The following is a 17,417-nucleotide window of genomic DNA, read 5'->3' as shown; positions in this document are numbered from 1 at the left end:
GAGACTGACCAAGCATTTGAGATGTCATTTAATAACCAGGAAGAGCAGACCATTAAAAAAAAAAATCTCAGCATTCAAACAGATATCCAGGAAAAGACTGATTAACTGTGAAACAGACTGAGCCATAAAGAATGATCCCATGGATAGGGTACTAACCTAAGGATCCTTGAGTTTCATTTGTTCTTTGTCAAGGACTCCTCTTAGATCTTTGTGAAAATAGAGATACTTTCTCTGCCTATAAAATAGGGATAATAGATAGTATATTCCTTTCTCACCAGGCAGATTAGGAAGTACAGAGGTATCCCAGGCTGCTTGGAAGCTGTAGAAGGACAGCCCGTCTGACAATACTCTAATAGCATGCTTGGCAAACATTTTTATTCCGTGAGCAAAGTGCTTGGAAGCCACTAAGACAGATGCATCTGTGTTATCTGACCTAATCAGTGTTGCTGCACCCACACTCAGATCCTCACTCCTCCCAAAACATGCATGTGTGCTCAAAGCAATAACCCACTGCCAGCCAGCATTCTAGCAGTCCATCCCTTGTACAGACAACAGAAGGGTATGAAAGCAGGTGTTTTTCCACACTAATCATACCATCAGCAAGCTTAGTTTCACCACAGCAATATTTTCAAATAACTTGCAATAAAGAAACTGGTTTTGTTAATGAATGCTTATTTAAAGAAAGGAAGAAAAAGAGTTAAACCCTAATCATGAAAATTACTAAACATTCCCGGTCTAGGTGTAATTTGAAGTGGGCATCACAGGTTTATGGAAAAGCTGCCAAGATATTTTTAATAATTAATTTTTTTCTTAACTTATAGAAAAAGCCTTCTGATAAAAGACTTAATGAAATCCTTGAAAATTAGACTGGAAAACAAAGCATCTCTTATTTTACTCTTAAGACTAAAATTAATATTTATATTTGAAGAAAAATGCACAGAAGAAATGGGCTAGTACCTCATGCAGTCACCAGAAAGACCACAGCTGACATTCATTACTTATTATCAATGTAGACCAACAGTGGCAATTGTGTAGTTTACAAAAGAAACACACTGGATTGTGCTCAAGCATTAATACAGCACACATCTTCATTGAAATTTTTTTATTTCTTAAGTTTTCCAAATTTAACACATTTCTGGTATTGATTTCTACTGTTAACAACAGCACATATTTCTAGGTACTTCCAAATCCACTTTGGCTACACATTGCTCTAATTTTTCAGATTATCCCTGATCTTTTTTTTACAGCTACACATCTTTTATAACCAATATTAAGATATATGAAGCTACTTAATTTTCAAATCCTCCTAGCAAAGTTTACCCTAGGTATTTATATAAAAAGGTTAGTTGAAGTGAGTAGGAGACTTACATTGCATAAGTTAATTTGCTTTTGTTTATCTTGCTGAGCTTCTACCCGTCATCTGCCCACCACCCTTGCTTGTCTTCAACAGTTCCCATTACAGTCTTTGCATTTGCAGAAATATTTTTCAATAGGTACTTAAAAAAAAAATAATAAATCAGTGAGTTGAATTAGAGGATAGTTTTTTAAGCCAGAAGGGTTTGATCCAGAGCAAACTACATCATTAAAACGGCTCTCAATTACTTCAGTGAGCTTTGAATCAGTATTTGTGAATAAGTACTCTTGACTTGAAATACAAATGCTTTGTAGTAATGATAGCTGCATTTTTTATCATTAAGAAGGCTAATATATGCTTGTATATGATACATGGAAGAAGAGCAACACTTTTCATACAGCAGGAACAAAGTCTAGTGATTTCATGTGTCCCATTCATTAGTTTCTATTATGAACTGTCACAATATCTCTTCTTGTGTCTTCTGGTGTCTAGAGCAAAACCTTATCTTTAAGACTCTGTTAATACAATATTATTGTTTACCTCAGACTGCAACACTAATCAGCCATTTGCATCAGTGTGTATGTGCAGACAAATAGGTGCATATACAGTTCAAGTCAGATGACCCCAAAGCAATTTTCTTATCATCCTGCAATTTGTGGACCAACAAGTAAGTAACTGATCATTTACAGATTAATATTGCAATATAAAATATTAAAACAAGAATAAAATAACAAAAGATGAGTACCTTTCAACAGTCAAAAATACAGAACAAGGGGTCTCCTCCTGGATCAGCAAAACCTGTCCCAGCTTCTTACAACTGACCAAGGGCCACAACAGACACATTATCACAAATAAGGGTAGAATGCTTCATGTTTTTATTGCTCCCAGTTACGTATCAGGTGAGGCTGCCTTTTCACAACATGGTATAAACCTACCTAACATCTTGCATCCTCACCTTTCTCCTCCATTCCCTTCTCCTCGTTCCTAGCCTGCCACTCACTTTGCACATCTGCTGAAGTTCACCAGGTTCCTTCATGAGCTATGTCAACCCAAGAACTCTCAAAAAACTACCTGAACAAAAGCAGCAACAAATTAAAAAAATGCAGTTTTCTGGTGGTTTAGGGAACTGAATCCACTCAGGAAAAAGACTGAAGAGTCCCAGAACCGTCAAAGAGACAGGACATGGGATTTCATATAAGTGTCAGGGAAGGGAGACAGACCAGATAATCAGCAGCACTGAGCCTTCAGAGCAGATCAGAGTACCCTCAAGTCTATGCTGGATGAAAGCCAGCTGAGTTACCTGAAGATTAGCTCAGTATGCCTTAGCAAAGAAGACAAAGGAACATTTGAGCTTCAACCATCACAAGCCTACTGCTGCCCAAGGTGACTAACTCCTATTGCTTTGGTTGCAGTCAGGAGCCAATAACAAGCTGGATGCATTAATCCCACATGCAGAACTGTATCACATAGAGTTGCCAATTACATTATGATACAAAATAGTTCTTTGGATGAATATTCTTTGCACCAAACACACACACTGAGTCCTGAGATAAGAAAAATCTGTTCTGCTCCTTAATGAGACTAGAATTTGGCAAGGTGCCAGCCATGTCCAGTGACTGCCAATCTGGTAGTGTTGTCTCCAAAGGGGAATGAGGATTCTACCACATTGCATTAATGATGAATGTGGAGAGAAAGGAATCTCCATGGGATTCATAAAGGACCCATGAATGATGAGCTGTAAACATTGGGAGGGGTTTTTGGGCTGGTTTGTTGGTTTTTTTTAATAAGGAAGAGGTTCTGCCTGATGAATGCCAGCTGAGGTGAGAGGCCTGTATGGAAGGACTGAGTCTGTGACCACACTGGTCAAGAAAGCATCTACAGCAGATTGGCTGAGACAGAAAACCACCTTTTAAAATTTGATCCTTGTGAAAGGAAACCAATCTATTTGTCTACTTACATTTCTCTACCAACTGTTATACGTGTTTGAAACTGAGTTTTTTAGGATGATGTAAAGAAACATTTGCATTTTTCTTTATGTTAACCTAGTGTATGAGTTAATAATTTCAAGGTCATGCCCAGTACTGTGTGTAATGAGTATTAAGACCAGGTTACTGAAACACTCTGATAAAATGCCAGATCCTCCAGGCAATGCTACAGTGAATAGAAAGGGTGCCAAAAGGCGATTCTGAAGATGATGCTCAAACTCACTGGAGACACAATAGTGTTGAGTAAAGAGAAAACTTCTCTTCAGTCAACAGTAGGAGCACTGTCTGTAATGAAGTACAATAGCATGGTAGAGTTGAATTGATGTTTATTTCACATATTTCATATAACCTACGAATTGTTTTTCTTGACTTTGGATGTATTTCATTTACTCTTTTGTCACTAGAAGCATGTATTTTGCCTTCTTGAAAGTAAAAAAAGTAACTGTTTCAATTATATTACACATTATTTAAAAACTCTAATTGGGTGTACGCACAGATACATTTGAGGAAAAAAAGTAAAGACTGACTGGGGAACTTATTAGTCTATAAATATAAAGGAATCATAATCAGAAACAACACCTCAAGAAAAAAAAGAAACATTCCCAAATGGAACAAACCTTTAAAACCATCTGGATAGACTTCAGGAAGGAATTTAGTGCTGATGTCTCCTTGAACAAAGCGTGGATGGATGATCACTTCTCTCAGTAAAGAAATATTGTGAGCCACACCTGAAAACAAAACATCAGTACAGAATCAGGTAAACATATTAATCACAAATTACAGTAGGAAACAATTTGTAAAAATAAGAGCTCTTATCTTTGTAGAATAAATACCTGTTCACAACTTAGAGACCATATCACTGATGTAAACAACGCAGATTTACCAGTTTTGTTCCACTTCTGCCTCAAGATACCCTCCTTAAACACTCCGTTTAATTAAGAAGTAAACTTTAAAAATTCTCACCTCACCAAGCCTAATTCAAACACTTAGTTAAGTCAGTGACAGCAAGCAAAACCAAGAGACTTTTGGTTCAGTCCTAGCAGATGTAGGCAAGACCAGAGCTATCTCCTTGAAATTACAGATTAGGCATGACCGTAAGTACCAGCTCAATTCCAGTGAACCCTGGCCCACCTTGTCATCCTGTCACCTTACATGTACACTCTCCTGTGGAAGATATGTCCCATGTTACACCTCAATCACAGTAAGGAAAGATAGTAAAAAGTTTTATCAGGTATACAATTTTATAATTTGTATATAATTTTATCATTTGTAAAGTCATAAGAGATTCCTGTGGAACTTACAAAACAAAGAAGCCTATTGCTTGCTCCATACATACCTTTATCCAACCTTGCTTGGCCAATTCTTCTATTGAATGCCCTGTTCCCCATTTAGCACCATTCCATGACCCTGCTAGGCATATAGCCCCCACCCCCCCAAAAAAATTTATTTCTTTAACTAAAAATTACTTCTCATAGAGCCCTTATAGCCACCTTTGTCCTTCAATTTCTTTGAATATTGTAATTTTTCTTTTTTTCTGAATTTCTTTATCTCCTTTCATTCCACTTCTCAGCCTGTGTTCTCTCTTTTTTCATTCCCTTCTTTTCCCCTGCTTTTTGTGCCAACAAAGACAACTTCTAACAAATGCAACCTAAAGCTACACAGCTCAAAGGATGCTGCCAGTGTTAGTCCAGCACTTACACAAGAAACAGTAAGTCCTCTGCCCCTTCCTCACAGGTGAGTAAAAGATTAATTTGTTTTCTCAGAGAAGAAAGGAATAAACCATATCCCATTTCCAGCATAGGCTGGAAAAAACATAATCAGGAGTAAATGTCAGCACAAGATATGTACTCAGGAGAGTTAACACTGGAAAAAGATTGCCTAGGGAAAGATTCTGGAGTCAGTGAAAATGTTTAAAACAGGTTAAAGAAACACCTGTCAGGATGCAGATATAGTTAGTATACCTTAGTTCAGGCAGTGGGACTAGATGACTTTCTGAAATCCTTCAAGCTTTATTTTTCTTTGAATTTAACAGGACTGTGTAACTAAGTTAGTAACTTAATGCTAAACTGCACTTTACCAGAAGTACTTGCAGTTTAGCACTGAATATGATGGTCACTGAAAGTCATTTCACCGAAATATTAAATACAAAGAAGTATTTATAGGAGGTGGGAGAGGAAGGGAGGTACAAAAAAATCCCTGAGAAAAAAATCCCCAGATATTTTAAATTATTTTGTGTTTACTGCACTCCAAACAATTTTCAAAGAGAAGATACTTTCTCTTTTGAGAGTGGCACACAGGTCATCTCTGGAAAGGAAAGTTTAAGGTTATGCAGGTAGGAGAAAAACACCATCTTTATCTCAACTCTCTTCTCAATTTTGGAAAGAGATTGTAACAGAAAATTTGAAAAGCCACCACAGTTCAATCCCAATATGACTACACAGAATAACACTGCCTCATAAACATTAATACTTCTTAAGAGAAGCTGAAATAGACACGCAATTCAGGAACATAAACTGTAAGCCTTGGCTGCAGCTGTTATATCCATTCCAGGTATGGATAAATGAGGAAGCTGCTATAGGAAAGAGGTTATCCAACCTCAGCTGTGCGGTGTGCACATTCTCACCCTTCAGGAAATAGCCAGTAATTCAAATTCTTTCCTCTCGGTGTCAGAGGGACAGGCAACTCCAAATCACATTTCATGTGACCTGGAAAATGCACTTAGGTGCACACCGTGCAGTATAAAATGCGGAGCACATCACAAACTAGTTTATCTTGTAAAAATTTGTCTGCGCATCCATATCTCTTGTAAAGCACAAGATTATGAACTTCAACTTTAGCTATGTTTACTTACAAGTTATTATGATTAATACAGTGATGACATGACTCTGAAAGCTATTTGCACGTTTTTTCTAATAGCTTTAGTTTAAAATACCATGAATAAAAATTCATTGTAAACTCAGGTCTCTCAACTGTAAATTAAGCTATTTGGATTTTTTCCCCCATCAAGATCTCACCAAAGCAAAAACACTAGCAGTACAGTGACTGTGAATTGCTGTAGCTACAAGAAGGAGATCCTTTTGCACTCCTACTTTTTTTCCCTTTGTGTTTTTCCAGTTTAGAAGCATGAATAACATTCTTGTTATTTTATATGCAGACCAGTTCAAACAGTTTCAAAGCTTTTTTCCCCTACAGTCTGCCGCTGGTGTGAATTTTCAAGCTCTCTGTGTGGCCGTCACTGAAACCACTTTCAATGCATGGAGTCAGACTCGGCCTCATTGAATCATGAAGTCATAGCTTTAAAGACTAGTTCATGAGCCATTAAGCAGCACATTACACAACCAGTTCAGTGATGACAAGATAAAAATTTGACCATTTGATTAAAAAAGGATCAGCCTCCTTGTTGCCTGTGACCTAGTCATAGTCATAGTCACGGACCGTTCATGGACCTTGATTTCATGAACACTGAACGAAACTCACATTGCATTTCCACTGAACAAAATTTAAAAAAAATCTTACACTAAATGACTATAACTTGGAAACAAATAGTGTCTTTCCTTGGCTGCTACAAAATCCCCCAAAAATTTCCTGTTTGAATAGTAAGTTGAAATATCACAGAGATTTTCATCTATTAAGTGCAGCTTCAGGACTATAATTAGAAGACAAAAAGGAGCTCTTCAACGCTACCCAACTTTGAATCCAGGATTTAAATACACTACAATGTGTAACCAGATCATCTCATGTTTTTTTTTCCTACACTGCTATAAGATCCCTGGTGAGATGATGGCTGATGACAGATGCCAGATCTTGGTGTCTCAACTGACTGCCCCAAAAGACATGAAATCGAAAAAATACTATGAGTATATTAATTATTTCCGATTCATGCATCAGAAAAATCAGAGGCTTCTGCAATGTTTTAAGCTTCAAAATTCCTTTAACAATTTCAATAGAGCAGACAAGCCTAGGTGTTTGGGAAGCAATATAACATATATATATTTTACATATGCAAATTAAAATTTAATACACAACAGTTTCCTTTTAAAGTGTCATGAAAGGCTATCTTTATCAGTCCCCATGATCATTATGTGAGCAATGACTGCATGGTTGATCTACTTCTCCAAACTGAGTTGATACCTTTAGTGATGTTCCCAATCACATGGTTTTTTTTTAAAAAAAGAAGTACCAGTATAATCCTTCAGAAGTCTAGAAGTTTTAGATTTGCAATTTAGCGTGACCTCTGTCAAAGTTCATAAGGTCTCCATCTGTGAGTGAGTAACTGCTAGGCTACAGAAATATGGACCCCTACAGCAGCTTGCTGCTGACTACCTGCTGCTTCCAAAACACTGGCCAGACATTAGCCCCACACTCTCACAGGATCAAACGGAGGCTAACTGGCAGTGCTTATTTCATGCAAAGTTAGACACTAAACTGAAGTATATTGTATTTATGTTGCAGTGTTTTTCAGGGAATTTTTCTTTTTCTTGACCAGGTCTGCAGTCCGCCAGGAACAAAATCACATTTGTTAACCTGACAAGCCATGACATTTCCAACAAACAAACAAAATCCTGAACTATATCAATTTATTTCCCCTCCACAAAACAAAATTTCACTTCATCACTTTTTTACACTGTTAAGACTGATGCAGAACTGCAGTTACAGTTATATTCTTTTCTCTAAGTCAAAATATAACACTATATAATAATCAATGTTCCTTGTACCTCTATTTTTCTATTTCACTTGGCTGTATTCTTCATACAGTGTTACATCAGTAGAAGCTCAATTTAAGATGTACTTCCTGGATTTCAGTTTTGACACACTATTTTCCAGAATACATTTGTAAAAGAGTATGGACTAGCATTTAACTTCTGGAGATCTAATGAAATAAATATATAAATAAACTTGTATGTTTTATATATAACAAACACATATTCCTGAGATTCAATTAATTTTCCAGTTAAATTGTAGTTATTGCCTAATGAATACATGAGCACACTAAATCACATTGTTCACCAGAGCTGATTAGCAACCACTATTTGAAGAAGCCCGCCATAAAAAAAATTAAAATAATGCCTGTACCTATCTTGCCTCCTTCCCCTTCTCATTCTCTGGATTACATCTGCCTTAAAACCTTGCTAAATATACCAGATTTTTCATTAACTTACAAACTGTAGCCTATCTCCTAACCTGTCTTCCCAAGAAAACACAAAGAAGAAAAAGACAATAAAATTAATTTTATAGAAAACAAAAATTTTATAGCAGGTTTATGAGCAGGATATCACACCACATTTTTACTCACTAAAAAACAGAACTTGGAATGCCAAGGCACAAAACCATAGGCAATGTTTTCACTATAAATATTTACTGACACTAAACATATTCAGTGTTGATTAGCCTTTTTACAGTATTAAGCTTCTGTCATCTTGATGTCTGCAAACACAAATCTGCATTTATCCATGTAAACTTAATTGGAGTCCTACATGCCTCTCTGTAGATAAGCAGTTGAATATACTTGCTGATAATTTCAAATTGGGCTAAGTGGAACAGAAAGAACTTTATCTGCATACTTACTGACTGCAAAAACAACATGTGGAGTACAGTACTAGAGGTTTCTCTTTTTAAAAACCATGCAAAGCTAAATTATCACCAATCAATTTAAATGCTGAATAACAATAAATGCTATGAAGTTTAGGAGGCATCCCAGTTGATTTCCCTAACCAAAAAAAAAAAAAAAAATTAACCAAGCTCTGCACTGAGCATTACGAAAGACTGATTATGTTACTCTTCACTTAAAACAAGAACATTATCATAGATTTGCACAGACTATGAAAACACCACTTTCAACACATGAACTTTTCAAAGTCCATGATTACTACCCAGCTAGCCTCCATGTTTGCAATTCCAAAAGTTGTCATAATATTCCCTAAAACCCTCAACATTCAACTGTAACTGGCTTTCAAAGCTTGTGTTTTGCTTCAATTCACTTCAGGGCAGGCTATCTGCATACAAAGTCCCATCCCAAAAGAGAGCAGAAAGGCTTTTTAGCTTTGTAATTTTAATACACAAACATCCACATAATGTTCTCACATAGGATCAGTACACCACTGACCCTCGGAGCTGAACATGTATTTCAATTAAAACATTAAAACTTTTAGATATTAAAGTCTGCAGCTCACAGAACTCATAGACCAGAATAAAGGGGCAAAAGAGGAGTGGGGAAGAAAAGCAGAAAATATATGGCAATATCCTACTGTAAAAATCATTAGTTCAAACTGAAACTAAACTTTGTACTGCATGCACTTCTGAACCTCTTAATAAGATTAAGCAGTCCGTTTTTTTATGGTGTTAGCAAACACGTATGAATGTTTGAATCAGTAGAATAATTGGAAGCAGAAGTTAAGCAAGCTTTGTCAAGACCAAGCGAAAGAAAATGGATGGCCATCCTGTCATCACCCTCCCCTCAGCCACCCCTTTACTCTAAAGAAGGGGAATAGAAAACCAGGACAACATTATATCTAAGGGGCGTAACTAGAAATAACAGCACTTGTCTTCCAATGTCTCCTCAACCTGGCACACTGCATTTCTTGCAGTTTTTCACTGCCACAACTCTTTGTTACTTAAATTTAAAAAACAAAACTCCTCTGACAAAAAACCAGTACTTTATTTCTCTTCTCCTGCACCAATAACATTGCCTTCCTCTTTTACCTGATCAGCCTGTACTTCAATTGCCCTTCCCCCTTTCTCCTCCATAGTGCAGCAGTCTATAACCCTTCCTAAGCTACACACCATAACATTCCACTGACAAGCTGCCATTCCCACTCCCTCCCCTGCAACTGGCTTAAGAAAAAAATGAGAGGAGAAACAGGAGGAAAATCTTCCCTCATGCCAGCATCTGTGCTCCAAGCTGATGTTACCGAGCATCCTGCAATGGTCCATTGAGAAGTACCTATTAAGGTAATATATAAAAGACAAAATCATTCAGTAATTGATGACATTTGGATTTAAAGCTTATTGTGAAAACCTTTGTACCTGAAAATTAATTTCTTTGGAATATATGATAAAATACTAAAATTAAAGTGGGGGTTTTTTGTTGGGTGCTTTTTCTTGGAAAGCCAAGGCCTTTTCCACAATACTAAACACAGTACTTTTTCCTCCCAATTAGTGTGTTTACAGCTGCAAAAACTCCAGACAACAGTTTCTACTGCCACTGTTCTGGCAGGTCTCTATTCATATCAGAGAGTTAACTTTATATTCCCATTCCCCTCAAACATGCACCACACTTATTTACCACTTTTCTGTTTTCTTTTCTATGATTGCTCTTTTACCCCATGCTGGAAGATCCCCCCCTGGTTGGTGGCTCCCTTATTTCCCCCTCACTTCTACTCCTCCTTGTTCTATTTGCTGCTTACTCTTTCCTCAGATGCTCCTTTTTCCACTCTTCTTTCTCCCAAATGGTCTACTACATTCCTCTCTCCCCACAGCAAGCAGGATCTCAACAGAGAACAGTTGAGTTTATACAAAGACTGTTAATTTCATGTCACTGCTTTCTATTTCAATCAGCAGGGAAAATAAAAAGCAAACAGAGGTCGAAGGAAAGATTACAGGAATCTCTGCACTCAAGGATATGAGCTATTAGCCCAATCTCACCTCTGGTGAACTGATAATCAGTCCTACTTGCTGCATAAATATGTCCATTTCTTTTATTTAAATAGATAAAAACAATATTCATAAATAAACTTTCCAAAACTTCATACTGGGTTTTATATACACCTTGAAATGAACAGATTATTCAGCACCATAAATTACATGGCAAACACATGCTAAAAATCTTAGAGAAACTGCGAAGAGGGAAATCACACATCATGTTTACACACTGAAAGGCATTCTTCCAATACCCTATTTCTGTTGTTCAAATTAAACAGAACAAACAAAACCTTAAGTTTCTGAGGAAAAGTGGCATAAAACAAGAGAAAGTTGAACTGCGAACAACAGTGCAAGCTCACAGGAAACAACCCATGCCTCATCCTGACAAGCAACAGTACCTCTATACTTGACTGACATCTTGAACTTTTCAGTATTGACAAATTCTCCAGTAACCACGGCATAAAATGAGAAGTGTATCTGCTTGAGATGAATCTGGGTTAGATCTTGAACATTAATCATCCCTGAATTAGAAGACCCATGGATAAAAACATTACCTAATTAGACCCTTCCTCATTCAGAAGTCTCAATTGAGATTTTGAATTCAGATCAGTTCTCAGTGGAGGAGTCAGTTCCTATCAGAATAATTTAGAGTGTAAAGGACCTTAGCAGATCATTTAATTCAATCCACCACTCAAAGAAGTGCTATCCTAGACTTTCACCGGCTCCCATTAATAACACTGTAGATACTACACAGGAAATAAGATGCAGATTACATTCCCACAATCATACTGAACATATCTTGAGTCAGTCACATTGTTAGCATCTACCAACAGACTGTAGAATTTCTTATTTCAGTGTGTGCAAGTTGTCACAGCCCAAACTGCAATAAAATGTTAAGGCAATAGGTATTCTCAGAGCGTAGCATTGTTGCAAATATCACAATTTGATTTATTCAGCATTTGTAATCAAGATACTGCTATTACAGGCACTATATGACGCAGTCTCGGTTGCTTAAAATATTATTTACTCAAGTTTTTCACACGTCTGTTTTCTTTGTAAGTATTAGGTTACAGTTTTTGAAACTTTAATTTCCTTTGTGATGTTGTCAGGCAGATTTAACTGGGAGGGACAGCTGAACCATGGATTCAAGGCCAGGTACTACTCAGTCCTACAAAACATGTCAATAAAGACTGTGGTCTGAGGACTTATTCCCCTGTAAGTGGAACGGAGCTAAAAGGGAATGGGTAACTCTTGGATATCCTAAAGCCACAGCAGTAGAAATTGAATGTCTGCACATACAGCCAGTAGACAAGGAACAGCAGAGTAAGTCCTTGCACTTCACACTGTCAGCATGCCTCAACCCAGCCTGGATGAGTCACCTCCTGGAGGGTCACTGTGCTGCTTCAGCCTACGGATTCTCTGCTGGGACTGCCATGAATGACATTATATGGTGGCATTTGTTCCAAGAGGACATTTATCTTCTAGGACCTGGATAAAGACCACTGATTTCACACAGGTCAGCAAGCAACCATCAAAATACTAGTGACTAAAAGTCCTTACCAACTTTTGCCTGCTTTGAACTGGTGACACAGAAGTGATGGGAAAGACTTCATCTTCCATTAAGCAGTCCCTAAGCTACCCATTAGATGGTCCTTGACCTGTTACCCAGTCACCCCATCCCATTCCCACCCTATGTGAGTGAACGAGCATTTTTGCTTACAGAAATGTTGCAATTCTTGGGAATTTAATTCTAAATTCTCACAGTATATATTATCAGTACAATTCACACTGACTTCAGCTGGTAATGCTTAGCTAAAATGCTCTGTAACTCAAAAGTGACTTTTTACTTACAGGGAAGAATACACTGTCTCTAAAACACAAAGCAAACATAAAAGCTGCTTTCAAGGAAATTGGGGGTGGGGTGTTTCAGAAACAGGAATATAGAGCACACTATTCAGGAAGAGTATGGTGATCTCTAAATAGTTGTGTACAGGCTTGCTATTCAAATATAAAACTAAGTAACTTCAAAGCTAGGTAAAAACCTATTCTGTATCTTTTACTACTACTGACGACTCAGGTATGGAGAAGACTTCATGTGAGGCACTTTCACACAAGATCAAAGTGGTTTAATATTGTTTCACATAGCACCTAATATTTTAAAGCAAAAATACACACAAACATTTTAGAAAAAAGTGCATGAAATTGCTTTTACTTTTCTGATGTTTAATTATTTTTGACCATTTAAATACCAATCAATATATTACTACTTCTGCATCGCCTGTTAGGCTTACTTGAACTTATTAGAGACAACTCCTCTGAACAAAGGAGTTCTGTACATGTCAATGCAGTTCAGAACATTACAGATAGGACAGTTTCTACAAACTGCCCTATCAAACATCATTCACACTAGGCAAGAGAAGAAATACTTCAATATCTGTGGGATACTTTAATATCCGTGAATGTTACATTTTAAATAAACCACAGAATCACATAAACCACCGAATCACAGAATCACTAAGGTTGGAAAAGACCTGTAAGATCACCAAACCCAACCATCAACCCAACACTACCATGCCCACTAAACCATGTCCTGCAATGCCACGTCCACACGTTCCTTGAACACCTCCAGGAATGGTGACTCCACCACCTCCCTGAGCAGCCTGTTCCAGTGTTTCACCACTCTCTCAGTAAAGAAAATTTTTCCTAATATCCAGCCTGAACCTCCCCTGCTGCAACTTGAGGCCGTTTCCTCTTGTCCTGTTGCTAGTCACTTGGGAGAAGAGACCAACACCCACCTCTCTGCAACCCCCTTTCAGGTAGTTGTAGAGAGCGATAAGGTCTCCCCTCAGCTTCCTCTTCTCCAGACTGAACAACCCCAGTTCCCTCAGCCACTCCTCATAAGACTTGTGCTCCAGACCCCTCACCAGCTTCGTTGCCCTTCTCTGGACCCTGAGAAGAAACTACCAGCTGCATAAAAGTACACAAAAATCCTGTTGGTTTTCAAATGGAAACCACTGCTCACCACAGTGAGTGTTCTGGAAACAACTACTTTTGAAACCTGTGGTAAACTACAATTTGTCCTTTGTAATACTTTTAAAAAATGCATTGCCCCCCATAGTTCATTTATTACCTCTTTCAATGTTTTTAATAGATGAAGAGTTTTTTCACAGCTAGAAATACTACAGAAATATCAGGTATGAACACTTAAATACATACATGCTTACTAATAAAAGACTACAAAATCAGGAATGCAAATTAGTAATTTTTATATGTGAGATGCCATATCCTTTGTAGGTATTTATGTATTTGTGGAACTGTTATTAGGTACATACACATCACCTAAGAACACCTAAGAACAAACAATTAGGTTCCATCCCATATTATAGCACACAATAAAAGATCATGCTCCACAAATAATTCCAATATTCTCATTAACTATAATCCTTCTAGCATAATTTTCTATTAATTCAAACTGAGTTTGAATCCAGAGGCTGTCTCCATTAAAAACAACAACACCACCACCAAAAAACCACCTCACATCAGTCTAGCTACAGTGGCATAAATTTCTCTCTCAAATTTACTCAGCTGATATACAGCAGGGGTTTACATCAGCACATCGTACTGCAATAGTCTAATGGCTCAAGTTGCACCAGTATAAATCCACTACAGAGCTATGCAGTTCATTTACAATGGCTAATCCTACCACCTATCTAGCTACACTGTGGTAGAGGGATGCTCATTTTCCCCTAGATAGATAAATCTTTCTAGTCTGACATAGCATTTGTGGTATTCAGCAGACAGCATTAAAGCCAAACCAAGTTTTAAAGAAACACTCATATGCTTGTCTGCTATACGAGGTGTCTCCTGCTCTTCCTCCCAGCCATTCAGAGAAGGAATTAAATAAGTGTTCCAAATCTTTCTCCCATCTCAAACCATGGAACAACCTGTCCAGCAACCAAAACAAGGAACAAAGGCAGCAAATCCTCCAACAGCTTCCTTCCCGCCTACCCTGGTTCTTCAAGTATACTGACTAGTAATGAAAAATAACTCCCCCAAACACCCACAGAGTTAAGGGGTAAAATGAAGATTTCCCCCCCACACACACACATTACAGTTCCCTTCTCTAATCATCCCCAGGAAAAGAAAGGATAAGAAATCCAGTTTTTTCCCTCTCCTATGAGTTTTCCTTCCTACTTTCCATAGGACACAGAGCAAAATCTAAAGATTTCTCCTACACAAACCATGACTTCCCTCTCTAAAACTTAAAAGGAGTTAAAGTGGTCATGGTTGATTCACCCCTGCTGTTTGGAAAGGCTGGAAGAACAGCTACTTCTCCTAGGCTGTCAGTCAGCAAGAGCTGAAACACATTCTGATCATCAGCCTATATCTGTATTTGCCCAAACTTAAACAATTACTTTGAAAATAAGAAATATATATACACACAATCAAATACTGCATTGTGATACTATTTTACCATAATCAATGTATTAAACTGCTATAAAATAGCAACTACTTTAAATTTCTTACAGTGTAGTGGCCTTTTTTTCCCTCCACAACAAAATAAATTAATTATATGCTACCACTTTGTGAAAACTCTTAAGAGTTTAACAAAAAGATTTAAATATTTATCTCATAATATTCAAGCAAAAACAATGGACAAAAAAAAAGAAGTCCCTTTAGATTTGATATATCTTCTCAGCTTAATTAACACAAGCTTTTCCTGTTTTAATTTGCACTTAAAAGCAGGAACTTTACTCAATTTGCTAATTACTACATTTTCAAGCTGTTTTCTTGAAATAGATGGCAGCCTATCACACTAGGAACCCAAATTTCTATAGTTACCTCGAATTACATAATTGTCCAAAGCCTCTTCCATTCTTTTCAGCGCTTCAGCTCTATTAGAGCCATAGGTAATCAGCTAAAAAAAAAAAAAAGTATTTAAGTTACCTAGAAATGAGATAATGTTTGTCTCTAGATTCTGAATAGCATTTAAAATTAAAATGGTTTGTAGAACTTCTGCTGTCACAAAAGCATTTCTCACACATTACTGTATCTGTGCTTCAGAGGCTCTCTAAAACATCAAGAGAAAACTAAGATCTCTAAACCCATTCAATGAAAGAAGGCCAATCACTTTTCCTTCATAAAACTTAAAGCATCTAAACAAGCTCTCTCTTCTTTAGGCGCACAGAAAATTAGAGCAGAGGTTCAGCATCTAGTTGACTCTCCTGACTTCTAACGCCCAACCAACTTCTAAGATTTAAGTGAGAACTTTTTTGACAACTGAACTCTGACTATAATGTCGTATTTTCATTTTACCAATATGCTACTGATGAACAAGAACTAATACTAAGAGACACTATCAACCATTTCTTTCACTGTTTCTTTTTGGAAGCCAGAATTATTGAAATTTTAGTTCTGGCTAGGTTACATTAAAAAAAAGATAGATTGGCAGCACCTAAGTCTGAAAGTAACAGCTTCTGTTAAAATCAGAATCCTTTTAATAATCAGAAACTGCAAGACAAATAATTATGGTGTCAAAAGCTAAAAAAATTTTTGTTTAGAAGTGACACTAAATTTCCTCCAGTCCACATCTTCCTTCACATCTTTCATATTCCCTTGAGGCATCTTATGCCTAGCACCTTTAAAATACTGATTTACCAATCCTTTAATATACTCTCCCTCTTGTAAAAGATCTGTGTATAAAATTAGTGTTTCATACCTTTAGAGTATTGAAAAATAATCACCAACTCACTTTTGAGATCATAGGATCATAATAAATGCTAATATCACTTCCTTGTTGTATGCCACTGTCAACACGTACCTTCAAAAAATAAGAAGCAAAAATAATTATATATTGGAAAAAAAATATTTCAACATGAGAGCAAATCTATCTGGCAGGCTTAAAACATAACACCCATGAAGCTTATTGCATACATTTTTTCCTCTTGAAGAACTAGGAATTATCTGTTTTCAGAGAAGCGGGGGGGGGGAGCTTTGTCTTCCACCAGGAAAAATACTTGCAAGTTATTCTATCCTTCAAAAGAAAACATGACTGCATGCAATCTTCAGTCGATAGTCAAAATTCTCTTTTGTTCTCCTAGAATGCACAGTAAACACATTAAATTTGATCTAAAAATTTAGGTTGTGTTACACACTCTAAACTTCAACTCTGAACGTATCCAATTCCAATTTAATCCCTGTAATAAAATACAGTTGTAATTATTCTTCTAACTGACACCTGGCATGAAGGATGCCCCTTATAATCACAGCATTTCTGCATCTATATGTAATCACGTCCCCCATGTTTTGCTACAGCCCTTCCAAGGGCTCCAGTAAGAACACAAGTAGGGAGCATTCAGCAGGAACTTCGGAGCTCCGCTTATCAGCTCCATAGGAATACTGATCCTGTGGTTTTCATGTCTGTAACACTTTCCTTTTTT

General features: G+C 37.1%; 1 protein-coding gene across 1 annotated transcript in view; it reads right to left on the bottom strand.

The window, feature by feature from the left end:
* The window catches only part of PCCA (propionyl-CoA carboxylase subunit alpha), a 302,331-nt gene that overhangs the window by 142,790 nt on the left and 142,124 nt on the right, over nt 1-17,417 (bottom strand). The window contains exons 15-17 of the mRNA XM_059832438.1: nt 16,730-16,798; nt 15,820-15,895; nt 3,957-4,067 (exon numbers count right to left, since the gene is read on the bottom strand). Of these exons, the coding sequence (XP_059688421.1) occupies nt 3,957-4,067; nt 15,820-15,895; nt 16,730-16,798 (256 nt within the window). The remainder of the gene's footprint in view (nt 1-3,956; nt 4,068-15,819; nt 15,896-16,729; nt 16,799-17,417) is intronic.

This window comes from Gavia stellata, chromosome 1, assembly GCF_030936135.1.
Source record: "Gavia stellata isolate bGavSte3 chromosome 1, bGavSte3.hap2, whole genome shotgun sequence".
Taxonomy (NCBI): domain Eukaryota; kingdom Metazoa; phylum Chordata; class Aves; order Gaviiformes; family Gaviidae; genus Gavia; species Gavia stellata.
The sequence above is the reverse complement of the archived record's forward strand: the minus strand, read 5'-3'. Positions and strand labels throughout refer to the sequence as shown.